Source organism: Sus scrofa, chromosome 11 (assembly GCF_000003025.6).
Source record: "Sus scrofa isolate TJ Tabasco breed Duroc chromosome 11, Sscrofa11.1, whole genome shotgun sequence".
In the NCBI taxonomy this organism is placed as follows: Eukaryota; Metazoa; Chordata; class Mammalia; order Artiodactyla; family Suidae; genus Sus; species Sus scrofa.
This window is the reverse complement of record NC_010453.5, coordinates 70,374,682-70,401,544: the sequence shown is the minus strand read 5'-3', so window position 1 is coordinate 70,401,544 and position 26,863 is coordinate 70,374,682. Positions and strand designations below refer to the sequence as shown.

General features: G+C 39.9%; 1 protein-coding gene across 3 annotated transcripts in view; it reads left to right on the top strand.

The window, feature by feature from the left end:
* The window catches only part of FGF14 (fibroblast growth factor 14), a 610,568-nt gene that overhangs the window by 460,397 nt on the left and 123,308 nt on the right, over positions 1-26,863 (top strand). For all 3 annotated transcript variants that reach the window (XM_021065381.1, XM_021065382.1, XM_001924895.6), the window contains exon 2: positions 22,581-22,691. In XM_021065381.1, the coding sequence (XP_020921040.1) occupies positions 22,581-22,691 (111 nt within the window). The remainder of the gene's footprint in view (positions 1-22,580; positions 22,692-26,863) is intronic.

Sequence of the window (26,863 nt, the reverse complement as noted above, 5' to 3'; positions counted from 1 at the left end):
GTTCATTGCCCTAACTGGTAATCCCCAAGGAATTGCCTACCATGACAACGGCCGATGAAGCTGGTATTTCTTCAGTTGGTACTACCAGCAAACGAAACAAAGTGTCAGTACAGTAATCACACAGAGTGTGATCAAAGCTTTACTGCTCTCATGCAACTACTTTCATTTTTTCTATATTCTTTTCCATATTTGTACATTATTTTAATTGTAGTGTGGATACAATCCAACCTTCGCTGGAGTTAGTAAATCTCGATTGAGTTAAGGTGTATGAAAGCACCTTTAAAACTCTACTGGGCCATTTCAGAGGCCAAGGAAGCCTATTGTTCAGACTCTTAAATATCTTTCTCTATCTCTGCAAGGTGGAAAATGCTCTAAAACAGGACAGGAAAGATTGGGAGAGGCTGCAGGATTCGTAAAAGTGCTTTCATAAACAGAGAGGGTCTCCTTGTGTGATGCCTCAGGGAGTCAAAGATACAGCCTCACCCTTGAAACATGAACACGCTAGTGCAGGTGTATTAATTTTGTACTGCTACTGCAACCAGTTACCACAAATTTGGTGGCTTAATACAACACAAATTTATTATCTTACAGTTCAGAATTCTGACACGGGTCTCACTAGGCTAAAACCAAGGTGTCAGTAGAGCTGGATTCCTTTCTGGAAGCTCTGAAGGAGAATCCATCTGCCTTTCCAACTTTTAGAGGCCATCTGGATTCTTTGGCACATGACTTTTCCTCCATCCTCAAAGTCAGCAGCGTTGCATCTGTCTGATAATTATTCTAAAGTCATCTCTCCCCTTCACATTCCTTTTAAGGATGCTTGTGAGAATATTGGACCCACCCAAATAATCCAGGATAATCTCACCATGGTCCTTAGCTTAACCCTATATGCAACAGCCGTTTTGCCATTAAAACAAGGTAACATAGGAGTTTCCGTTGCGGCTCAGTGGTAGCAAACCCAACCAGTATCCATGAGGATGCAGGTTTGATCCCTGGCCTCATTCAGTGGGTTAAGGATCCAGCATTGCTGTGACTGTGGTGTAGGCTGGAAGCTATAGCTCAGATTGGACCCCTAGCCTGGGAACCACCATATGTCACGGGTGAGGCCCTAAAAAGACAAAAAAATGTAACATAGTCATAGATTTCAGGCAATAGGATGTTGACCTCTTTGGGGAAGCGTGCTCTGTGGACCACAGCAAGGCCACCCCATGAACAGACAATCACAACCAACACAAAGACACCACGACACCTGGCCATAAAGTATTGTGAGAGCACAGTGCAAGTTGACTTCATGCAGCTCTGGGTATATGGGGAAAGGGAGTCCTGGGGAAGGTGGCACTGGAAGGAGTGATGATGGGGCGAATAGGAAGTAGACATTTGAAAAGATGCAGTGTCCTTACTTTAGATAGCAGGTAGCCGATGCAGAGAGAAAAGTTGCCAACCTACCATATTACCAAGATAAACCTCATTTTTGACCCAATTAACCAGGCCTCCCAAGATTTGGACACTTAACCATTTCTGCCTCATTCTTGATTTTGCTCCTCACTTCTTTAAAATAATGTCTGAGATTCATATAGCATCCAATGACCTTGGTTAGCCAAATATGTTTATGTCCATAACATAGATTTGAGAGGCTATGATTTACTTCAAATGACATTGCCAATAAGTGTCTGACCTCCCAGTGTCATTTCCATTGCCAAGTGCTTAGGCCAAGTTCTTCCGGCAAACTGTAGATTTTCTTCCTGGAGGTTTCAGGGATACAGGGACAAACCACCTCATTGTTATCTGCAAATTTATTTTCCCTTAAACCAGTTAATACTGAGATTGGGGTATTTTGGGGGCATGGTAGTGAGTCATAACAAGTTTAATTCCTTTTACTTTACATGTTCAATGGCCCACATAATTGCAAAGCATAGACACTTTCTCTCTGCTGTTAAGAGAATTACCACGTTAAGAATGTCTTAATCTTAATTAGCTTTTACTAAGCCTTTTCTGATGCCCAAATAATATATGTGGTTAAATGGTAAACAGTTGGGGTGAAGACCATTTTCCTTTGCTTCTGAAACACTTTTTAAAGAATGGGCAGAGGGAACTTATATGAAAATATTCACATTAAAATTAATTTTTTTTGGTCTTTTTTATTTTAGGGCCGCACCTGAGGCTTATGGAGGTTCCCAGGCTAAGGGTCCAATCAGACCTGTAGCTGCTGGCCTACACCACAGCCACACCAATGCAGGATCCAAACCGTATCTGCAACCTACACCACAGCTCACAGCAACACCAGGTCCTTAACCCACTGAGCGAGGCCAGGGATCGAACCTGTGTCCTCATGGATGCTACTCAGATTTGTTTCCACTGAGCCATGACGGGAACTCCTAAAATCCTTTATATAATATATAACACTTTTCCCGAGGGAAAAATTATTAATTTGAATAATGGGCATATTTTTTAGCAAATAAGTAAAAAAAAAAAAAAAAGAAAGTGTTTCTTTTGCCTCTTAGTATTGACTGTGGAGTTGCCCGTTTCCTTATTGTTTTTTTCCCTGCTATGCAAATTCCTTATATCTTAGAGGTTAGCCATTGATACTAAGAACTATTATACTGTAAGTTCTGTCACTTAACTGGGTAACTTTCCTTTGTCTGTGTCTCAGTCTCTTTATCTCTGACATGTACACACATGTCACTCCCTGTCCACAAAGCTTTCATGCTGCACTTTCTCCCTCTCTTTCTGATATGCTCCATCACAAGTGTAGCTCAGAGGGTCCCTCTGTGACTGGTAGGATAATGAAAACTCTATAATTATTTCCTACTAAATCCAGCAGCTTCGAAAACAAGGATCAAAGCCTGGATTTCCAACTTACCATGTGAATATTGTCAAATTTCTTCTTTAGCTAAGTCTTAAATTATGCATATGTATTTAAATTTTAAAAAGTAGAGTAATCATAGTGGATGTGTATGGTATTCTGTGAATTATGTCCTGCAATGTTTATAAAATACGTAGTATATTACCTGACACTACTGAGCGAGCAGTGACTAAATGATGGCTGTCATTATACCTATTGCTATAGCTGCCACCCAAACTATTACATATCGGGAGATACAGGGCAGAACAAAACAGAGAGAGGTACAGAGAAAGAAGGATGCCTTCTGGTATTTCCTGGCAAGAGGCTGTTTTCCGGAAGAAGGCTGCCATGAAATATTCATCGAGATGCTCCCATCTGAACGCTGGGAGTCAGGGGGACCCATTTCGTGAGGGAGCATCTGGAATCGGGATAGTTTCCACACAGTCAGGGAGAGGAGTGGGTGGGGGGATTGGGAGGGTCCAGGTGTCTGGAGTGTGTCACCAGAGGAGCTCTTGGGGAAGAAGAGGCACAGAACAAAGGGTAGTGTGTTTCCGATTTTACCAAAGATTAGGAGACTGGGGAGTCTAATTTAAATTCCTCTACAAGGGACAGAGGAAATAAATGGTAGAAGAGGAGGAAAATGTAACCCCTGCTGAACATCTTCTAAAAGCCAGATGCGGTTCTCCAGCCAGTATACCCCTGACCTCACCAGTGGTCTTACCTTGATGGTTAGACATTACTCCACGTGTCTTCTTACAGGTGGGGAAAGGGGCTCTGAAAGCCTAGGCACTGAGGCAGCTCACCAGTTAGGAGTGGTCTCCGTTGATTGGGTCTGTGTCCCTGACCATGCAGAGAACCAAACTCTTCTCTGACTGGAAAGCTTTTTGTTCTGGCTTATAGGCTTGTGGGAGAAGAGCGCTGTGGTTACAACTTGTAGTGTTATAACTTTTATGCTGTCCTATGTGAGATTTGAAGGTTCATTTTTTTTCAGTTCCAACTTTAAAGTTTTGCCTTTTGGGGATGAGATCTGGGGACTACAGATCTCATTTTAATAGAGACGTAAATGAACGGTAGTCGCCCAATGGCTCTCCCTGGCACCGGCAGAGTGAAACAGACGTAAATATTTCACACAGGAGTCCTGACAAGTTTGCATTAGTTCATTTCACAAGATCAGTGTTTTCTTAGGTGAGTCAGGAAATGTTTTTTGCAAATGGGACTTAATGGCACTTACTGGTATTCCACAAATATGGACTGGAAACAATAGAAACAAGCCATCGCACAAGAATGCCCCAAAACAGAAAGCCTCTGAAATCTGCCCTTCGGTACTCCAGACCTTGGGGGGAACCTTGGCATCAGTCAAGATTTATGAACTTAACTATAGCATTTTTTCAGTAGAGAGAAGCTATGTTTTGGTTTGGTTTGGTTTTGCTTTGTATTTTGTGTAGATAAATTTAGCTTTAACACTCAGCACAAATGAGTTAGTAAATTATTCAAATCAGAGAAACAGACTGTTTCTCCACAAGGAGAGTAAGAGACCATTTCAAAAACAGGGGGGTGTCAAGACAAGGCCTGGATGCAGAGCGGTATTTTGGCAGGTGGAAGAAGAGGCAATAGTTGGGAGAGAGATGTGTCTCAGAAATACGTGTATATGTAGCCAAAACAGCACCACAAGGCAGAGGCATGTTCAGATCCCAAAATATTTTAGCATTTAGAATCAGCTCCATCTCTAGTTCATGGGGCAGGAGTGGAAAAATGCTGTACATTGTCAAATTCAAGTTTTTGGGGTGTATCACACAGGTTAAGCTAAAGATTGAAATAGCATGCATTTGTTTCCACGACAGATGAGGGTACAGGGACGCTCTATGCTCCTCGTCTTTCAACTGGTGAGGCATCATCTTCACATTGTCTTTTTGACCAGTGGTTTCTTTCCTAACATGGAAATGGATGGACTTCCTCAAGCGTGGTTGTGTAAACATGGTCAGTTGTGTCTTTTTTCTTTATTTCTGTATCCACGATTTAATGTGGGGGCATAAGATAATGCTACAGTTCCTTTAAACTTCAAACTCTGGAAAACACATGACAGTCCTGATATTGAAACACAACATTTATATCAAATTCATTTCTTCAAAGGTGTTGATACAAGAAAAAACATGAAAAAAAGACAATGATTATTTGGGGAGGAGGAAATTGCAGCTCAGATTTGTTGTTTTCCATATGTTTCTATACTAAATCAATAATCATGATAGTTAAACTTTTTTTTTTTTTTTTTGCCGTGCCCTTGGCGGGAGGAAATTTCTGGATTGAACCCAAGCTACAGCAGTGACAATGCCAAATCCTTAACCGCTAGACCACTAGGGAACTCCAAATTTTATTTTTTGATACTCCCCTTGAATTTTTCCACCTATTGTACGTAAGTAGAAATATATCTTTTAAGACATATTTTTTTTATTGCTGTTTTTCATCCAAAAGTAATCTAAAGAAGACATGGCCTTTTACCGGTTGTCTGCTATTGAGTTGACCAGGGAGATACTAATATATTTAATTTGTATGGACACATTCAGAAAAATATTGATAATTATTTAAGGCTTTTTCTATATTAATGATCTTGTTAATTTTCTCCCTTCTGAAAGCAAATGAGTAAGCTTGCTTAAAATATTATTTGAATTAATCCTCTGTGGCAATGTCAATAGGAGTGACCTTGAATGACCTAAAGTCACAGCATTTAAAAAGCCTTCCATTACTAGACCATGACAAGCCTTTAAATTTCATTACACACACACACACACACACACACACACACCTAACATGTTAACATTCTCTACAGCAAAGCTTAGAATTTTGGATTTGGAAATTTAGAAACGCAATCAAAAACATTTCTCAGGTTAATTGTTTGTTTCTTTGTTTGTTTTGGCCTCCAAGGCATATGGTGTTCCCAGACCACAGATCAGATCCAAGCCACAGACATGACCTAAGCCACAGCTGCTGCAACACCAGATCCTTAACCCACTGTGCTGGGCTGGGGATTAAACCTGCATCCCAGTGCTCCCAAGATGCTGCTGATCTTGTTGTGCTACAGTGGGAACTACAAATTTTTTAAATTTAGTTTACCCAGCTTTCATTGTGAGTAAGAATAATAGTTTATAGTTGACAGCATTTTCTAAACTATCATGTTAGATCACTTTTCAATTACAGAAAAAAAAAAACCACAGATAAAACATTTCTTCTGTCTCTCCACTATTTATCATACCACCTGCTCACTTTGCATTTCATGGATGCCTGGAGCTGCCTGCAGACTGCCATCAGCCTTTATCCCCATACCCTTGAAACCCAAACGCTTGCTCAAAATGTCTTCAGAAACTATTTCTCCCATAATGACATTCCTCAGACCTGAAAAGCCCATGCCTCATTCCATCCCACACACCCTGGCCATCCCTGACTTGACTCGCACCCCACTTTCTCTCTGAAGCCTTCCACCCACCACGTGCGTTAGAAGGACAGCTCTCAGGATGGATGTCTCCATGTCTCCATCACTAGTTATGTTTCACTAGTTATCAACGATGCTATTTTCTTTGGCCGGTAGCATTTATAATTAAATTCTAATGGGAATGTAAATTGGTACGACCACTATGGAGTAGGGATGTTCCATAAAAAACTAAACTAAAAATAGAGTTGCCACATGATCCTGCAATTCCACTCCTGGGCAAGTATCCCAGGAGTGGAAATGTATAGAAAACTGTAATTTGAAAAGATACGTGAGTCTACAGCCAGGCCATAGCACTCTGAACATGCCTAATCACATCCGAAAATATACATGCACCCCAGTGTTCATTGCAGCGCTATGCACAATGGCCAAGACATGGAATTCGCCGAAATGTTCTTTGACAGATGAAGGGGCAAAGAAGGTGTGTTGTGTATCTATTTTCTGTCCAGTCTTCCTTGAAGTCCACATAAAACTGTAAATTCTTTAGGGATAAAAACATCTTAAACTTTCTAGTAGACTTGGATCTTAACCCTGTCTTTTGCACAGAGTTGGAATTAAATGAAGAGTTTTTAATTTAGTTCCATAGCTGTGTGCTGAAGGGCTGAACCAGGATTTTAACAAAATTGGTAAAAGGAAGTTCCTTCCCACTGTGGCTCAGCAGTAACTAACCCGACCAGTATCCATGCTCAGTGGGTTCAGGATCCGGCTTTGCCGTGAGCTGTGGTGTAGGTGGCAGACACAGCTCGGATCCCCGTTGTTATGGCTGTGCTGTATTATGCCACGGGTGGGGCCCTAGAAAGACCCCCCCCAGAAAAAAAAGTTGGTCAAAAAATGTTGGAATTTCTGTTCAGTATGAAATTATATTATAAAAGAAAAAGCACAGGACACGCATGGGCATGCCCATACTTAAGTGGTGTTTCTGGGGCTAGTATTGTAAGGCATAGGTTTTCATTTTGTTTGTGCTAGTGTTTGTCATCTGAAATCAGGCTCACTGAGGTGTGACTGCAGATCTTCCAGATCTTGTCCTCTGTGCCTTCAGGCCACTCTGCCTCTCTGTTATACCTCCAGGGTACATGTGATTTTTTTTTGTTTGTTTTTTTTTCGGGGGCCTCTGTCCACTGGTGCCGAATAGAAAAGCAGAGACCAAGTCTTGGGTGAAGGAGAAAAAAAAAAATAGCTTTTATTGCTTTGCCAAGCAATGGAGGCCACAACAGGCCAATGCCTTAAGGACTGTGCCCTGGCTTGGAGAAGAATTGTTTGGAGTTTTAGAGTCTAAAAGGAGGAAAAACAGGATTTCTGATAATAATCAGGGTTGGGGAAAACATGCATGCCTTCTTCTTTCTTTCAGGGAATCTTAGTCCTTGAAGCAGGTGTCGGGGACTCAGTGTGATCCTGGCGGTGGCCTTCTGGGTTACGGCCTCTTGACCTTTCCTAGAATAACAGTACTTGCCAGAAGGGCATATTGATCAGAGATTAGAACAAACCGGGAAGGTTCCGAAGAAACATCAGATGCCGGTAATCTTGAATTTACAGTTGACTGTGTTCAGGGTGCCTGATCCAGTGAAGGAGAAACACAAGGAAAGGCCTCCAAGCTATTGAGTTTTCAGCTATTCACTTCCAAAGGAGCATGAGGAATATAATCTTTTCTTTTAGCTGATAAGATTTCTACTTCTTAATGTCTATCCCTGGAGGGGGAACCAGGACCCTGCCCCAAGGCTGCACTATTGTTTCTTGACTGTTCCTCCCTAGTCTTTGCCTCCCCTCCCTTCCCTGATCAGCAGCCATCTGAACCTGCCCCTTGGATCTCAGGGAAGGTCATGGAGACTGAATGAGGCTCATTTCCTAAAAACAAGAAATGGGGGACACGGAAAGGCTTTTGTGCGCAGGAGCCCCGCAGGGCCGTGCTTGGTTCCAGCAGATGAGCTACAGATCAGGACGGCTTTGGGGTGAAGAGGAGTTTTCTGCCCTGAAGCGAGCAGGAAGGTGGGTGTGAAAGAACAGAACCCATGGGGACCAGGAATAAGTGGTGCTGTGCCGATGTCTGCTCTCTGAGGAGTGCCTTTCCCAGCGCGTCTCTTTTTCTTTTTTTAGAAATTAAAAGTATGGATCTGATGCCAAAACTGCAAACCACAAATCCAATTTAGCCTTCAGTGTGCATTCGGGTGAGGTGGGGGAGGGCGGAAGGAGGCCCTGATTCTCAACCAGCTCCCCCACTTCTCTTCTCCCACTCTGCACCCCAAAAACACATCCAGACGGCAAGATGGCTTATTAAATTAGCACACCATGACTCTGTAACTATACGTGTGAAAGAGTTAAAGTGGGATTTAAAGAAAATGGAAATACAAAAAAAAAGAAAATTGAATATATAATCCAGTGCAAATTTTCTCCCAGACTTGAGTAGATTGAGCTCCCTGTAGAATATGCCTGGCCTGATAAAAAAAAAAAAAAAAAAAAAAAAAAAAAAGACCAGCTGTACAGCACAGGGAACTATATTCGATATTTTGTAATAACCTTATAATGGAAAATAATCTGAAAAAAAAATATAGATATATGTATCTATCTATCCACCTGTTTATCTATATATCTATCCCGGAATCACCTTATTGTACACCTGAAACAGTCACAATGCTGTAAATCAACTGTACTTCAATAAAAGAATATGTCCGGGGAGTTCCCATCGTGGCTTAGCAGATACAACTACTATCCATGTGGACGCGGGTTCGATCCCTGGCATCATTCAGTGGGTTAAGGTTGCTGTGAGCTGTGGTGTAGGTCACAGACATGGCTTGGATCCCACGTTGCTGTGGCTGTGGTGTAAGCTGGCAGCTGTAGCTCCAATTCAACCCCTAGCCTGCGAACCTCCATGTGCCGTGGGTGTGGCGATAAAAAGACCCCCGTCCCCCCAAAAAAGAAGAAGAAGAATGTGTCTGGCTTGTCTACAGCTCCATACCTGACATTTGCTTTATAAGGTGTGAAGCATTCTCAGTCCTTCAACTGCTAGCGATGTCCTCTTTCTACCCCTGGCTTAATGAGCATGCTTTGTCTGCTTTTCTCTAACAGCTTAGTAAGAAATAGCTTCCTTTCCTCCTCCCAGCCCTTGCCCAAGTGCTCACTCTTCCTCACTTCCTGGTGACTCCCAACCGAACCCCCAGACCACAGAGAGAGGAAAGCGCAGTGGTCTCTGCATACAGGTGGAAAAAGAATTTTCTGGATTCAAAGCAAGGTGTAGAAAAGACAAGTTTATCGAGGCCAGAAACCATGGACACAGCGGGCCGACTTCCTGATAATCAGGGACAGCAGACCCTGGGCGCATGATCATGTCTGTTTATAGCCCAGAGACAAAGGCGTGCAAGGAGAGGTCTTGTCGTACAGCTGATGCCCTGCTGGCTGGTTGGGGGAGGACGGGGTCTTCGGATCCACTTGCTCGTTGGTTGGGGTGGGGGGGTGAAGAGTGGGCCACATACCTTCCTAGTAGGAGCAGGAAGGAGTGCCTCAGTTGCCTCATGGGTGAAGTGAGGGTAATAATACCACCTCACTAAAAATCGCTGTAAGATTAAATGAGTTACTGTAGATGAAGCACTTAGAGTGCTCCCGGCCCAAAGTACATGCTCAGGAAATGATAGTTGTTATCCTTACTGTTGTTATAATTGGTGTTACATATTATCTCTCTGTTCCTGCAGCCCAGCCTCCTTATTTCAGGACCGGAATCATATGCAGGCTTACTGATGCTGGGATTAATTGACAGTAATTCGTTTGGGCTGTAGATTCCTCTCAGCTCCTAGCAAAGAGTCTGGGCCAGAGTAGATGTTCAAGAAATGCCTGTTAAATGAGCAAGTTAAATATCTCAGCTTTTGAAAATACTTTTAAACAGAACATGCAAAGGATTTCTCCTCTTATTTTCCAATGTGAAATGATATATTCTTATAGTTATATTCTCGAATTTTAGTGGTTGATGTGCTGTTAAGGATTCTTTGAAAAAAAAAGTTATGAACTGCCATCCATTTTGAGACAATAAAAATCATGGAAAAACATCCTTTCTTGTGACAAAATATGCAGAAGCTTTGAGTTGTCAATATGCATATATCAGGTCACAACTGAACTCTAAAGTCAAGACCAAATTCTACCTCGTGCTTCATAGAACTTCCACATTCGTTTCCAGAAGGGTGTGTGGAGGGGAGGTGTTTATTTTTATAACCACAGGCTTAAATATTTTCCCTCCCTGGTTGAAGGTGACAGTGTTGACACGAATGAATAAGTGTCTCTGAACCCCTTCCCTTCCTGCTTCTTACCCTTCTGCTCTGGAGTGTCTGGGAGGGGTCACGTTGTCAACAAAGAGTTTTTATGACTCTCATCTGCTCATAGAAACATCTGGGAGGCAAAAGTCTGGGATCAATGGTTAGAAGGAAGCAGACCTCAGATATTTGCATCTTCCTTCATTGGAAGTAAACTTAAGAGTAGTTACCAGTACCATTTTTCAACTCTTTATACCAGCCAACTCTAGCCGTTGTGGGGAGGGCTCCCTGAAGTTCTAGATGTTAGCAGGCCAAGCGGGCTTTCAAAAGAATGAACCTCAACTCTGGAAAAGGTATTGATCAGTCCTTGTTACCTGTAGTTATTAAAAAAAAATTTTTTTTCCTACTGTCCTGATTAATTTCTTGGCATAATACATTTAGGGAAATTCTTCCTGGCTCTAAAGGAAATGCATGCTGAACAATGGAAAACACCATTTTTTTAATGCAAAGTTCCCAGTTTACTGCTTGCTTTGCACCTTTGCTAAGGAAAGCTAATAAAACTACACATCTGCTGTAATTCTTATTTTCATGGCTACTGCAAAATGATGCATCCTGATTACAATGTAACTTTCATAGAAAGGCTTTTGTTGCTAAATTTTATTCAACAATATTGGACTTTAATTTCAACAGATGCCCTTGATTCTTTCATATTATAATTTTTGTTATGCTAATCCCCAGCTTCTAGTAATGTAATTATAGCTGGAGAGCAAGTTAATATGGCCTGCTATGGATTTGGCTGGCCGTAAACATTCTTCTGTGAGTCAAATAGTAGTTGTTTTTCAGATTCCTTAAATTTAGGGAATCCCATTTTTAGTTTCTGAAAGGAGAAGTGAATCATACTTTCTAGTGATTTAACTGAGTCTGTTAAAGTTAACATACAATACTCTAAGCCTTAGATTTTTTTCTATTTTTTCCCTCTTTTTCAAAAAGCAGATTCTCTATTTCGTGGTATATAATTTTGAGGGTAGAGTGTAGACGTCTGACTGTAATTTAAATTTTTTCTATTTCTCCCTCAGGTGCCACTTGTTTTTGCTTCATGTATTTGAAGCTCTGTCATAACCACAGAAGTATCCAGGGTCATTATGTATTCTTAGTAAGCTAACTTATGTATGAAATTAATGTAATTAATTAAATTTAAATTTATTTAATTTATTAAGTTAGGTATGAAAAGATCTCACCTTATATGTTGTAAGATTCTTTGCCCTGAAATCTATTTTGTCCTTTATTAATGTTGTTTGATTATTGCTAGCATGGTATATTGTTTCCTATCCTTTTAGTTTAATTTTAATAGCCCTACTAAGGTAATAGAGTCATAAAATAATCTATATTTATTTAAAGTGTGCAATTTCACAATTTTTAACCTGTGAAGCTATCTATCATCATACTCAAGATTATAAATATGTCTGTCACCCCAGAAATTTCCTTTTGCCCTTTGTATTCCTGAACTCCTGCTCCTCCCTGCCCCTTCACCATTCTCTAAACAGTCACAGATCTTGGGGGTGGGGGTGGTGAGACTCTCTCTTTATCACTGGTTTTAAGTATCTTCAATATGATGTTTCCTGGTGTCCTTTCCTTCATGTTTCCTGTCTTTGGCATTTGTTAAGCTGTTCGGATCTTTGATTTTATTGTTTTCACCAATTTGGAAATGTTCCCGCCATCATTTCTTCAATTATTTTTTTCTTTCTTGCCCTCTAGTTACCCTCTCCTGGGGTCTCCAATTAGACACATCCAGCTGTTTAAAGTTACTCCATAGCCCACTGAGGCTCTGGCAATTTTTTTTTTTTAATTCTCTTTTCTCTGTGGATTTCATCTGGAATCATTTGTCACTGCGTCAGTGACAGAAAAAAGTTCACCGCTCTTTTTCTGCAAGTAATCTAATCTACCATTAATCTCAATTGATGTTTTTTTTTTTTTTCATTTCATAAATTGTAGTCTCCACTTACAGAAGTTTGTTGTGGACTGTTTTTATCATGTCTATGTCTGTACTTACCTTTTGAGTGTATGGAATTTATAAGGTTGTAGTGGCTGTTTGCCCAATCCTTGTCTGATGTTCTAACATCTGGGGCAGTTCTAGGTCAGTTTTGATTTATTGATTCTTCCCCTCGTTAGGGGTTGTATCTCTCTTCTTCTTTGCTTGCCTGTTAAATTTCTCCTTGGACTCCAGATAGTTTTAATTTCACCTCCTTGAATGCTAGATGTTTTTGTATTCCTATAAATGTCCTTGAGCTCATTCGGGGATGCAGCTAAGTTACTTGGAAACAGTATGCTCTTGCTTTCAGAACTTGTTAGGTGAGACTGAAGCATTGCTCACACTAAGCTGGTTCCTCCCCCTACTGAGGCAAGACCCTTATTTATACTCCGCTCAGTGTCTCAGGAGTTATGAATTTTTCCAGCCTGACTAGCAAGAATAGGCACGGTTCCCAGCCCTGTGTGTGTTTGAGGCTCTGTTTCCTCTATCCTTCTCAGATGATTGTCCCAGCCTTGAGTGTTTACTTGCAGGCAATTGTTCCTTAGTGCTCCTCTGAATTCCTGAGGAGACCCTCTGCAGATCTTGGAAATTCTCTCTATCTAGCAGCTCTCTCCTCTCCAGTGCTCTGTGAGCTGTCTGCCTTCATCTCCCTGGACTCAGCTCCATCTCAATTTAGAGACTCCGCTGGACTCCCCTTCCTTCACCATGTCCTGGAGTATCACCAGGGCTCCAAAGCCAGGCAACGGTAGAGCTCACCTTCTTTCTTTCCCATCTCCCAGAGACCTCTGCCCTTTATTTCTTCATGTCCAGTATCTCGCAAAACTTGGTTTATCAGTTTTCTTTTGTTTCTTGTGAGAGACTGTCTCTGGACCTTGTTACTCTATCTTGGTCAGAAGTAGAAGTCATTTAGTCTTTAAAAGAATGTCTGGGAGTTCCCGTCGTGGCGCAGTGGTTAACGAATCCGACTAAGAACCATGAGGTTGCGGGTTCGATCCCTGGCCTCACTCAGCGGGTTAAGGATCCGGTGTTGCCGTGAGAGGTGGTGTAGGTCGCAGATGTGGCTCCGATCCCTCGTTGCTGTGGCTCTGGCGTAGGCCGGTGGCTACAGCTCCACTTAGGCTCCTAGCCTGGGAACCTCCATATGGGAGCGGCCCTAGAAAAGGCCAAAAAAAGACAAAAAATAAAAAAATAAAAAAAAATAAAAGAAAGTCTGCTAATTATGAAGCTTTCTCAGATTGTGGTGTATGGTTCATATAGCATTCACACTTTTTTCAGTCCTATCTCCAGCATTGAAACCTGCTGGTTTTGGTGTTTGACTACAAAATATTAGCAAATGTTAATAATACTCTTGGGCCTTTGTTCCTTAAGCCATCCAGTTGCATTTGATTAGCCTCAAACATTATGAAGAGTAGAGTGAGAAGCCGGATTAATATTTATAATATGCAACTGCATTTTGTATTTTAATAAGTAGAAAGTGGCTTTTGTGTTGAGCCGCAGGAAATGGAATGATTGTCTGTTAAAGGTACGAGATGTGATTTTGGCCACACGTGTGGCAAAGTAAAAACTTTCTTCACTCTATGCCTCTGGGGTGTGTGTGTGTGTGTGTGTGTGTGTGTGTGTGTGTGTGTGTGTGTCTATGATGGCAGGTATCCTAAGTTAAACATAGAACTTGTGAGTGTTTCAAGATGGTAAGATTTGCTTTCAGAATCAGTCATTCCAAATGTCGTCTGCAGCAGTTCTTGCCACACTGATTTTCTTAATTAAAAATAATCCTTTAATAAAGAAATAGAAAGAAGGTTGTTATTAAATATTTAGAGACTGGCTGAGCAAACATGGAATATTCTGGTAATTTAACATGTTTAGTAAAATGTAGTTACTGCAACTGTGTTGCTAAGATTTTGTATAGTATTGGAATGGGGTGCTTTTCTAACTGAGCTTCAAAGGTTTGCTTCCTTCTAGAGCTTGTAGACCCTGAATATTTGAAAAGCTAGTGAAGTTTCATGCTGCACCAGGAACCTTGAGATACCGAGCTCTAGGTCTGTCCAACGTCTGGCTGCTCCTCAGAGCTTAGGGTCTATTATTAAGTAGGATCTTCACTGCCTGCCTTCCTTTTAATAATTTTCTCAAACACTTCCCCAAGAAGAGGCTTTACCCACTATTGTTTTTTTAATATATTTTATCCAGAGGGAAATTTTTGGTCGAAATCATTTTTGGAGAATGAAAGTTATAAAATTTGTAGTGTTTTCCATTTCAAAACCCACATTTATCTTTATCTCAAGGATACTCTGCTCCTCTAATTCTTAAATAAGATATCGAAAAATGCATTTTGCCTTGAATTCGATTTAGAGCTTATATAGAGATTTTTTTAAAAAAACAAAATGGATTCAGTTCGATAAATATTTGTTGAGCAGCTGTTCTGTAAGCATGGTGACAGGCAGTTTTGAATAATATATGATGTAATGTATCAAAAGATTTATAATGCATTTTCAGGGCAGGCAGACATGTAAACCCAATAATTTAACACATGATTAATTGATATAAAACCATATTAGAAGTTCTCCTCCTCTTCCCTCAATGAACAGTAAGCTCTTTGAGAGTAAGAGCTGTATTTTTGTGCAAGATTTTATTCCTAATACCTACAGGCGAAAGATTCTGGTAGGCAAAAGTGGAGAGGCTGTAGAATTAGCAGTTAAAATACAACAGATATGAGAATGCGTTCAGTTGGGGTGGTGGGTTGAGCAAAAACTCTGAAATGGCTGAAACGAAATGGGGTGAGGCTCTTGAGGTGGCCTGGGGCAGTTCCAGGAGGAAATTGAATGCTAATGAAATTGAATGTTAAGTCTCAGGAAATACCAGATATAGCCGATTTTCACAGCTTCAGTTTTATTTATCATTTTCCTTAGTGCCCTTGTCCCACCCTTTTTTTCCCCAACCCTTTGGAAGAATTCCTGGGCATGGTTTATTTTTATGATGGGATTATATGATAATTTATGTCTTTGAGTAAATTAGTCACAATGCTATTTTCTGCTACTAGGAGTGCCAAAATCTAATTAGATCTACCACAAAAATGTATATTCCAAAAGTTGCTTTTTACTCTGTTATAAAAAGCCATGATTTTCCATAACTAATAGGAGAGTGACATTTAAGAACCCACACTGATAATTAGTAGTGAGATTTGTGGGTAAATATACATAGGATGTGTGTATATACATTTATATATTTGCCATATAAAAATCCATGCCATATTTCCATTTTTCAGTTTAAATAATGATTTTAAATGTATACATCATTCTAAGAGATATCCTGATTTCTCTTTTGTCATTCTGCACATTTTGTGATAATAATTTGTGACAGCGATTTATTTAAATGAATCCATTTTTGAGAAAATGATTGTTTTAATTAAAAATGTTGAGTATTTTTTTCCCAAGCACCTGAAAGCGGTTGGACTGATTTGCATTTCTTTCAGTTTTAAGTGTTGGGGCTGATATATTATGAAACAGCTTTTTTTCCCTGATATACGTGCTTTCATTATTTCTATTTTAATTAATATCAGAGGGTGTAGTTAATCTGGAGTTTCACACAAGGAGTATCCTCAGAACATTTTGAGTTAGAATGTGCAGGTACAGTAAATATAAAAGACAAAAGGAAAAGGATAGTTAAGATAGGCTCAGTTTTTATATTTTCTTAGGCGGAGTAGATACTCTGAATGCCTAAGTATTTCAGAAGAGAATGAACTCTAGCAACGTTAGGAGTTGAAAAGTACTTTATATTTTTTATGTGGCTAGCCAAAATATTGGTGCGGGACTTCAGATATTTATTTACCCTTCAGTTATTAATTGAGAATTCAAGTTGTAGGAGTTTGGGATATATTAATAGTGAAAACAGAATCGTTGTTCTCATAGCACTTTGTCACCAAACCTGCTTATCCCAATAGTGTAATGAACGTGCACATGAGTATAAATCTGTTTCACAGAATTAACATTTTCACTCTTTTATATCTCAAGGCTTACTATTCATTTAGGGTGAAGTTCCATTTCTCTCATAGTTGGTGTATTTCATATTGTCTTCTAAACATTTAAAAATGTCTATTGACCGAAATCCGAATAGTTCATTTTGTTACTTATTTGCATGCTTATTTTTAAGCACATAATCTACATAGAAGATACGTAATCTATGCTGTTTTCTTTCTTTCTTCCTCCTTTCCTTTCTCTCTTTCTTAATTTCTTTCTTCCTTCCTTTCTTTCCTTCTTTCTTTCTTGGCTGTGACCAAGGCATGTGGAAGTTCCTGGGCCAGAAATCAAACTGGCTCCACAGCAGCAACCCAAGCCACTGCAGTGACAATACCAGCTCCTTAACCCAGTACACCACAAGGGCACTCCGTCTTTGCTGTTTTCTTAATATTAGCCTTTTCTTGTTTATTCTTTTTAATCACCTGTAGTCCACACTATCTCTGGGATTCTTTTCCCCAAGTCATCCTAACTTCAGTTAAACTAGATAATATCACTCATACGCTCACTTAACCAGGCATGCATAAACCTCAAGATACCGAAAAGCATTCAGTGGGAATATGGACTAGACCCATGGTCTCTGTGTCAGGCCCTCGGCATTATGGGCTCCCCACCGGCGCCAGTCGCTCCAGGACCTAATGTGATATCATACATGACTCTGAGGACAGTGATGTCAATTTGTGTTAAATGTTAGCAAAGCCTAAGTTCTTTCTTGTTTTAGGAGATAATGAAAGGTAGGAGGTTCTAATACTGGGGGGCACTGTCTTGCAATCCCCCTGTGGGGAGAGGCCCCCACTTTGGATGCTCTTACTTTAAATAGCTGCACAGTATGGGTTCTTTCCGCTCCAGCAGTCGTGAGAGATTTTCCTGGGTCCTTGTTTTTATCAACTTTTATCACACGACGTCATGGAGGAATACGTGGAAGTGATCTGTCCACCACATACGAGACTGAAGTCGCAACTTGCACGTGACGTAGAGTGAGAAAACGAAGGTTTACATCCCTCTATTCGTGGTGGATCTGGATTCGTCATCCCTTTGTCTGATGGCACACAACTCACGTGGTTGTTTCTCAGGAAGACTGTTGTTTTGTTTTCTTTCTGCTGTGATTATTTGGTTTGATGCTTTAGGCTTGGAGGGAAAGGTTATGTTTTTTATTTTGTTTTAATTATTTGAAAGACTGACTATAAGCGATAAGAGGCCACATTGCACGATGGCCAATCATACAAATAAGGATTACAGTAAAGGTTTTATGGACACGTGATGATGCACAAACAGAAAATATTCAGTGGGATTCTTGAAAATTGTAAGCAACCAATTAATCTACAGCTGTAATTGGCATTTCGCTTATTTACATATATGCATGCAATATTATTTGCAAGTGTGTATTACATGCTATTTTTACTCACTCTCTCTCAAAAGCACTAATAGGTTTTTTACAATGTCTGCATTTGCATTATAAAATTAGCATGTCAATGATAGGACATTTTGATAATAATAAAAATATTGAAAAAGGGATGTTTCCATAACCATCAAAACACAGTTATATTTAACATTTTGGTGTATTGTCTCTTGTTTTTCCTACAGGTAATATTTTTTTACATAGTCACTCTCATGTTACGTGCACATATATTGTTACACAAAACTTTATAACACAGAGGATTGATTTTTGAGTTAGAAGTCCAGAAAGTACAATTAGGTGGTTGAAAGGTGTGCACATTTTTAAGGCTTTACTGTGATTGCCATCTTGGTTTTCGTGTTATTCCAGTTTTCACTCTTACCTGGAGTATGAAATTACTGGAAAAATTACACGTTTGTCAGTATTCACTCAAGAAATAGGTATTGCACAGCTCTCGTTTATCTGGACCCGGATGGTGCCATGGTGAGCAACAGCACACGTTTCACTTATCCTCACAAAACTCACAGTTCAGCTTGAAGACAGACATCAGTCGTATAAGTCACAAATAAATGTGGAATTAAAGCTCTGACTTTTAGAGCAAAATGTTAAGGTCTGTTTAATCTCAGTGGTGGGTACATGGATGTAAAAGCTGTGTTGCTTTCTTATCTTTCAATGTGTTAAAATATTTCAAAATGAAATCATTTTGATGTTTAAAACATGCGGCACCTGTTAAGAATGCTGCCACAAAAGAGCGCAGAGGAGGAATCGGACCTTGTCTAAGGTGAAAGGAAAGTGCCCCAGAGGGAGTGCTGATGGAGCCAAACTTGGGAAGGAGAAAGAGGAGTTAACAAGGCAAAGATGTGTGCACGGGGAAGTGTGTGCACAGGTGTGCAAGGGGCATCTCGAGGCAAGTGGGAGTATTTGAGACAGGAAAGGTTAAGGGAACGAGAGAAGTGTGGAAGGTTATGGGATATTTGCAGGCAGTGCAGAATGGCCCAGGTTGGGTTACATGCTGAGGATGGCGTGGGGATGGTGGAACCAAGGTCAGGCAGATGAGATGGGCTGCACTGCTGCAGGGTTAGAGTAGTTCGGCCGGTGTTGAAGGGATGCTGCATTTTTTCTGATCGGAGGGGTCTGAACAGGCACACTGCAGGTGGGAAGACCACCCAGGAGAGGTCACGAGGGGCTGAACTGCTGGCGGCAGAGGAAGTTGAAAAAGAGAAAAGAGTGAGGGAGATAGTGAAGACAGCATCTGTACACATTAGTGAGCTCCTTTTAGATGGAAGAAAAAAGGCGAGCATGGTGTTGCTCTTAGGGGACTGAAAGGGTTAACACAAGCAGTCAGGATTGATTTTTGGGTGGAGTTGGTGGGGATGGGGGAACTGAAGTGAAAATGATACACGGAGGAAGTTTAGACCTATATAATGTTAGATGTATAACTTTAATGAGGGTTTCATTGGATAGAAATTTATCGGAGATGTGGCCACTGGCAAAGTGGGATGGATCTCAGAAGAAAATTTCAAGTAATGTGATCATTTCTAATTTTATGTCATTGCTTTACATCGTAGATTCAACTCCAAGTATGTGGGATCGGAGTTTAGACAGAGCTATCGATACATCTTTGAAAACCTAGTTTAAAAAACTGATCCATTTGCATTTGATGTTGGTTTTTAAGATGGTTGGGTTCGATTGTGCGATTTTTCTAGGCCACATAATTTATAACCACATAGTAGTTAAGTGGGAAGGGTCATGCCAACCCTACTTTTGCACTTGTTAGTCGTATGCTCTTTGTCAAACTACTTCATTGCTCTATGTCTCCACTTTCTCTTACTTGAAATGGACTTTCCTATAAGTGAGCTTTGGTGCAAATTCCATGAGTTAATCCTGGTACCTGAGAAACATGCAGTGAATGTTACTATATTTCTAAAAAAAAACAAATAATGTGCAACTAGAAAGATAGAAATTCATTTGGTTTTCTTCTCTTGAAATTAAATAAGAACTCAAAAATAGAATTTCATGTTTTACTTAGAATTTCTTATCAGACGTGAGGTGTGATGAGATATTAAACCCTTTGCCTAACATCTTCCAGCTTCACTCCTATTGTCACAAATGGCAGGGCTTCCTTCTTTTTTAAGCCAAATAATATTATTCCATTGTGTGTATACACCACATATTTTTTAAATCCATTCATCTATTGATGGACACTCTGGTTGTTTCCATGCTTTGGCTACTGTGAATAATGCTTCAGTGAACAGGGGATTGCAGGTATCTTTTCGAGATCCTGATTTAATTTCCTTTGCAAACATGCCCATAAGGGAGATTGCCGGATCAAATGGGCAATATTTCTATCTTTAATTTTTGGAGGAACCCCCTTCCTGTTTTCCACAGTAACTGCACCAGTTTTATATTTCTACCAGCAACGCCCAGAGGTTCTCTTTTTTTTCCACATCCTCTCCAATGCTTGTCCTCTCTTGACTTTTTGTTACTTAGAAAAAACACAAGAGAAAGAGGATCACCCTATAAGTGTGAAGGGACTTGGGGGGGTTCTGTGTCCTCTGCCTGCCTTGTCTGACCTACTTAATTCAAGTCCAGAAGATGCCATAGCGGAAATATAGGATTACTAAAAATAAGTGGTCCAGAACATATAGTTTTTATAGTAAAAATTGTCAACCCATAAAATGCTCTTATGTTTTCCTGGCAACTAAGAATCCCCACCCCTACCCCTCCCTTTTTACTTTTGGTCCCTTCTTTTTTTGTGCTCTTTATTTTCAATGACAAATGTAAATATGATGCAGTAAAACCAGGAGGAGTCCTCAGTACTTCAAGGGTCCATAGCCTAGTCAAGTCTTACTGAGTGATGGGCACAGTAAGGCGTAAAAGTAATTTTTCCCCACCAAGGCACATCTTAGACGTATGTGATTCTTTAAGTGATACACTAAAGAATATGGAGCATCCTCAACACAATCCTAATAATTCCTTGGATGTTTCTTTTGAAAATCCTACTTTTCCAAAACTCCCATATTCTAACATGCTGGATCACATGAGTGTTCTGACCCTGTGGTGTTTATGCATTGTTTTCCAGATGTTTCTTCCATATCATAGTATCTTTATGGAAAATCTATATGCCATGAGGTCATTTTTCAAATTATCAGATATATCAGATGTACCTAGAAAGAGATGCTGTCATTCTTTTTAATTTCTTGAAGACCCAACCAAAGGCTAAGGATATTCTGCTTTGAATAGCTTTCTTGTTTGTTTTTGCGTGGGGTTTGTGTGTGTGTTCACCTGTTTGCAAGTCCATAATTTTTCTGTCGATTGCAGGATGCTCGGTTTCATCCTTCTGTAACATCCTCCTGTTTGCATGTCCCATCCGGGGGTTATGGAGACGCCAGTTGCCATGGGGCGGATTCTGATGTTCCCATCAAATCTAGTCATGAGACGAGGGTAGCCTTCGAAAAGCCACATGCAAATATGTATTTTCAGATGGCTCTTTGTGCAGCACTGGATCACTAGAGTGGCTGCCTTTTCGATGAATCATCTAATGAAAAGTCTGTTACTATATAATTTCCCCAGGTTTTAATAAACTTCCACCGTCCTTGACCTCAAGCCACTTTTGGCCAAGAATCAAAATCCATATAGTATAATTGTACGATCCTTTTTAGTTGTATAAATCAGTCGGATTGTCTGTTTCTTTCATCTAATTTGTCCAAATTATGGCCAGAGAGCTGAGGCTTGTTATTGTTCCCACTCTGAGTTCTCATGTTGCTGTTCCCATTTTCCTGTGGAGCACGTGCAAGTACGCAGGTGCTTCCAGGCAAGTTAGGGTGGCCCTTTAGACATCAAAGACACATTCTTTATACCGGGGCTTTTTCTAAGAATGCGCACCAATGGTAGTATGCCTTTTTTTTTCCATGGCCGCACCCATGGCATATGGAAGTTCCCGGGCCAGGGATGGACTCGAACCAGAGCTGGGACCTATGCCAAAGCCGTGGCAATGCTGGATCTTTTAACCCAATGCACCAGGCCAGGATTCGAACCTACACCTCTGCAGCGACCCCAGCTGCTGCAGACGGATTCTTAACCCACTGTGCCACAGTGGGAACTCTGACCTTTTTTAAAAATACAGATTTTTTTCACATGTTGGGTTTACCTGTCAAATTAAGCAAAAAGAACACTCCATTAAAAAGCCTTTAATAAGGTTTTTTTTAGTCACAAGTTTGCGAAACACTTGCCCTGCCATCCTGAGTAATATTTAACTGTTAAACTAGTTCATTTAGGTCTTAGCTAATAAATAAACTAATAGATTAAATAATTTATTAGTTAAACTAATCATTTACATACACACATGCTAGTTTCATAAAATTACCTGTTATCTCCAGCTGATGAATGCAATTTATGGCTGTGTTTTCTTCACCTTCTGTGATTAGTATCGTCCAAGTTTGATAAATATGAAGGACTCTGGGAAAAATAAAAACGGGTACTACCTCTTTAAAATACCCTCTTACCTTTGAAAAAGAGAGAAAAGAAAGAGAAAAGAAAAAAGAAATGTGACTGTGACACATTGTGAGGCTTATGATCACTATGTTTGCCTTTCAGATCCTCAGCTCAAGGGTATAGTGACCAGGTTATATTGCAGGCAAGGCTACTACTTGCAAATGCACCCCGATGGAGCTCTCGATGGAACCAAGGATGACAGCACTAATTCTAGTAAGTGACAACCTCAGGCCACCAGTTCACACAACTGGTAGAAGATACGCTGCTACTTAAATGACTTTTAGAAATACGTTTGCAGATATCGGGATATGTTTGTTCATTTGCACAAATGTTTCGCACTAGAATGCCTTTGACAGTTTCGCTTGGACCACGTGGATAGAAATGTTCATAGAGCTGCAAAAGGAACCTGTCATTTTAAGAGAATTAGAAGTTAATCTTTTCAGGTTTTTTCCTTTTTCAAACAATTCTCATACGCATATCTTATGGTTACTTTAATCTCACGGTCATGAAGGTCAAGTAAGCAGTCCATTCAAATGAAAGTTGATTGCATGTTTACTTTGCAAATTTTATCTTTTTTAGGCCCATAGCTTCTTAATGATAACTATGGAAATTCAAGCGCTATCCAGATTAGTTTTTTTCAAATAATAAGAAAGTTATTTTTCAAATTCTTTGTGTTCAACAAGAAAAATTAATATCTTTATAGCGAGGACATGAAAAAATTATTTAACTGTTTTATAAAATTCAGTCTGTGCTTTTTTTTTTAAATTAGAAAGCCACCCACCTTTCATGGTTTTAATGTCTGTCTTTATTTTACTAGTTCTTTGTATACAACTTTCCTTTGTATTTTTATTCTGCTCTCCCTCTTATTCAGATGTCTGTGTTTTCATTCCCCAGTTTTTGTTCCTGCTGACCTCTGATTCCCTTTGATTTAGCACATCAGTTCTAAAGTAGACACACTTTTTATTGCTCAGGAGAATTAGTGAAAAGCAAAGACTGATTTTTATTAGAAATATTTGATAAATATTACTAGTAGATATGAATCTTTTCATTGATTTATCATTTATCCTTCATACATGGAACATCATTCCATGGAAAGAAAGGAGGTTTTGAATACACATAAGCAAATTATAAACACTTCCTGTTTTTTTTTTTTTTTTTTTTTTTTTTTTTTTCCCCCTGTACAGCAAGGGGGTCAGGTTATCCTTACATGCATACATTACAATTATATTTTTCCCCCACCCTTTCTTCTGTTGCAACATGAGTATCTAGACAAAGTTCTCAATGCTATTCAGCAGCACTTCCTGTTTTTAAATTTTAGAATTACTGAACACTGAGAGCAGCTAATAATATGGATAATTTTTGCTTTTGGTGTTGCTAAGTGAAATGTCAGTATTCTCCAGCCTCTGTGTTTATGTTTTAGACTTTGCACCTTGCTTCATTTTAAAAATTTTCTTTCAACTTAAAATTTTTTCCTTTGCATTTTCCTCCTATTCAGTTTTTAATCTTTTCCTCTCTTTGTTTCTATTATGTCATCCTTTTGTACTTTAAACTCTTCCCAATCTTATTTGTTCATTGATCTTGGGGGTTCTCTTGCTTTATTTCCTCTTTTGATTTAGAAAAAGAGAAGGTAAAGCAATTCAGACACAGGGGAAAAAAAGAAGACACTTTTTTAATAAGACTGAAGTCAAACATTGTTTACTTGTTGTGGTTTTGATATTAGGCTGAACTTTTAAAATCAGCAGCACTTGACCATTTCTGACCTACAAATGTCAGTTTCTTCTGGTTCCTGTTAATACATATATATATCTGCTCATTTTCGTTTCCCCACTTTTGACTCCTTACAAATTCTTTGACAAAAGGAGTTCTCTTTTCTTGTGTCTTGCAGCTGTGGGGGTTGTGGATGTTAGAGATTCATAAGTTCTGATGTCTTCAACGCCCTCTGCTTTTCTTTGGCCAGAGTCTAGTAGAGAATGAGAACACGTTTCCCATAACTCATCACAATATACAAGAGCTATGACCCTCTTTGTCAGACTACAGGCTGATGTCATTCATTATGACAGAGGTTTTCAAGAAAGGAAATAAACTATAGCATATGAAATGCTGCTAGGAGGACTTCTTGGAAAAATAATTTCAAACAAATGTTTTATGAGTTTTTCCAACTACCTTCGCCTTTAGTTTTTGTAATGCCGAACAATTTGGTGATTTTTAACGATGGGATCAATATCGAGTTAAGAAGTGTTACATAGACAGTCATTTAAAAGCATATTGCTTCAGAAATGAATAAGCAGCACAGTATTTTCCAGATTGTGAGTGTGCAGATGTAGACATTACACACACACACACACACACACACACACACACACGTGACTACATGTGGTTACCTGCATAACATTAAACACGAAACTGGAAAGCTGGGATACTAAAAGATACGGGACCTTTTTTTCTCTAAATGTATGAGGCTTCTTTCCTCTCATTGTGTGACTGCAGTAGAAGAACAGGGGTCTCTGGGTAACTCAGGAAATCCTCTCTAATCCCTTCAATGCTGATAAGGAACAGTTCTGGGAATGAAGCAGGAGTGGGAGCCCCGGTGGGCAAGCAGATCAGAACCAAATCACAGAGACCTCACTGCAGAAACAGGTTCCTAGGCAGAGATCTGGTCTGCAGTTCCTTTCCTTTCATCCTTATGTTTTATGTGCACTTTAAGCCAGTTAGGTTCATTTTATTACCATTTCAACATTTGCAAAAACAGTGTAGAACAGAATAAAACAGTCTAAAATGAATGTCCCCTCCTCAAAAGGTTATAAAAATGGAACACCTATAAATTTAATCAAACTTGGCAGGATTATAGCAGCTTTATAAAAGCAATGGGATTTACTAATTAACTCTACTTTTGTGTACTATCACCATTTTAATTGAAAAACACAGGTTTTAGGATGAATTTTCAAGGTATTTTCTTTTCTCTGGTTCATCACAGTCATCTTATAAGTCCTGAGGAAATCGTTAGCACTGCAAAGTGTTCTTTAGAAATGGGGGTGAAAAAAATAAAAAGAAATGGGGGTGAGCATCAGAGATGCTGGCAGACAGGTCCTAATTAGAGCACTGCCCTTTTTGCTTGAGGAAGGCTGTGATGTAATAACTCCCAAACACATTCCAGTTGTTAGATACTTCTTTGACTACAGAACAAGGATTAGTCATCCATAGATAGGAAAAATAAAGAGAAATAACCTAAAAGTCCCCAGATGACAAAACTGAGACTTGGACCTTCAAATCTTCATGATTTGAGCTCCGTACATACCCCACTACTAAATACGAGACTCTTTAGAACTAGATGAAGTCAGAACCACCCTGCTAATAAGCTGCCTTTGTCAAAAAAATGTAAACGTGTTGAGAAGGAGAAAGGCTGGCAGACAAACCTGATACTGATGTCTTCCTGAGATGCGCAACCTGAGATGTAGAAATACCTGAGCAAGAAGATGGTGGACGATGGAGAACAGGTCCCTCTAGAGAGATGCTGCAGCAACACGCCTGCTTATCTTGGCTCCCACGTGCCCCCGGAAAGATCTTTCACAAAAGGAAGTGAGCTCCCAGGTTACTTCCTCATCACACTCATTTGGGGGGCATATTCCTTGAAAATTCTTAGAGCTCCCCATCTATTTATTGAAGGTCAGCATTACCATAGACTCTGATATTTGATTAGGGGTGATTTTCTTCCCCGGTTTGCTTTTGGGGATGCCAGTGAGGATTGCCTGTGCTCCTCATCGTTCCCATTATCAGATACTGTAAGGAGAATATCGCTATAGAAATATCCATGTGTTAGTAACTGTTGCAGTATTAAAGCCCTCCTCAGACAGTCCCTCTCACCTTACTCATCCCCCGTCTGGGAGTTCCTGCTGTGGCACAGTGGGTTAAGTATCCAACTGCATGAGCTCAGGTCCCTGTGGAGGCATGGGTTTGATCCCTGGTCTAACACAGTTGATTAAAGGATTTATTCCCTGGCCCAGGAACTTTCATATGCCATGGGTGCAGCCATTGAAAGAAAGAGAGAGAAAGAGAAAGAAAGAAAGAAAGAAAGAAAGAAAGAAAGAAAGAAAGAGAGAAAGAGAGAAAGAGAGAAAGAAAAAAGAGAGAAAGAAAAAAGAGGGGAGGGAGGGAGGAAGGGAGGGAGAGAAAAACTCCCAACCTTACAACTTGTATATAAAAATTGCTGGTTGCCCACAGTGCCCACTCTCCCACAAGCATTAGGTAGTTGGTTCTCACCTTGGCTGTAGGTTAGGGTCACTCGAGGAGCTTTTTTAAAAAATTCCTAATGCCCTCACCTTACTACCAGAGACTCTGACTTAGTGTCATTGGTCTCAGGTTGGACATGGCCAACCTATTTTATGAAT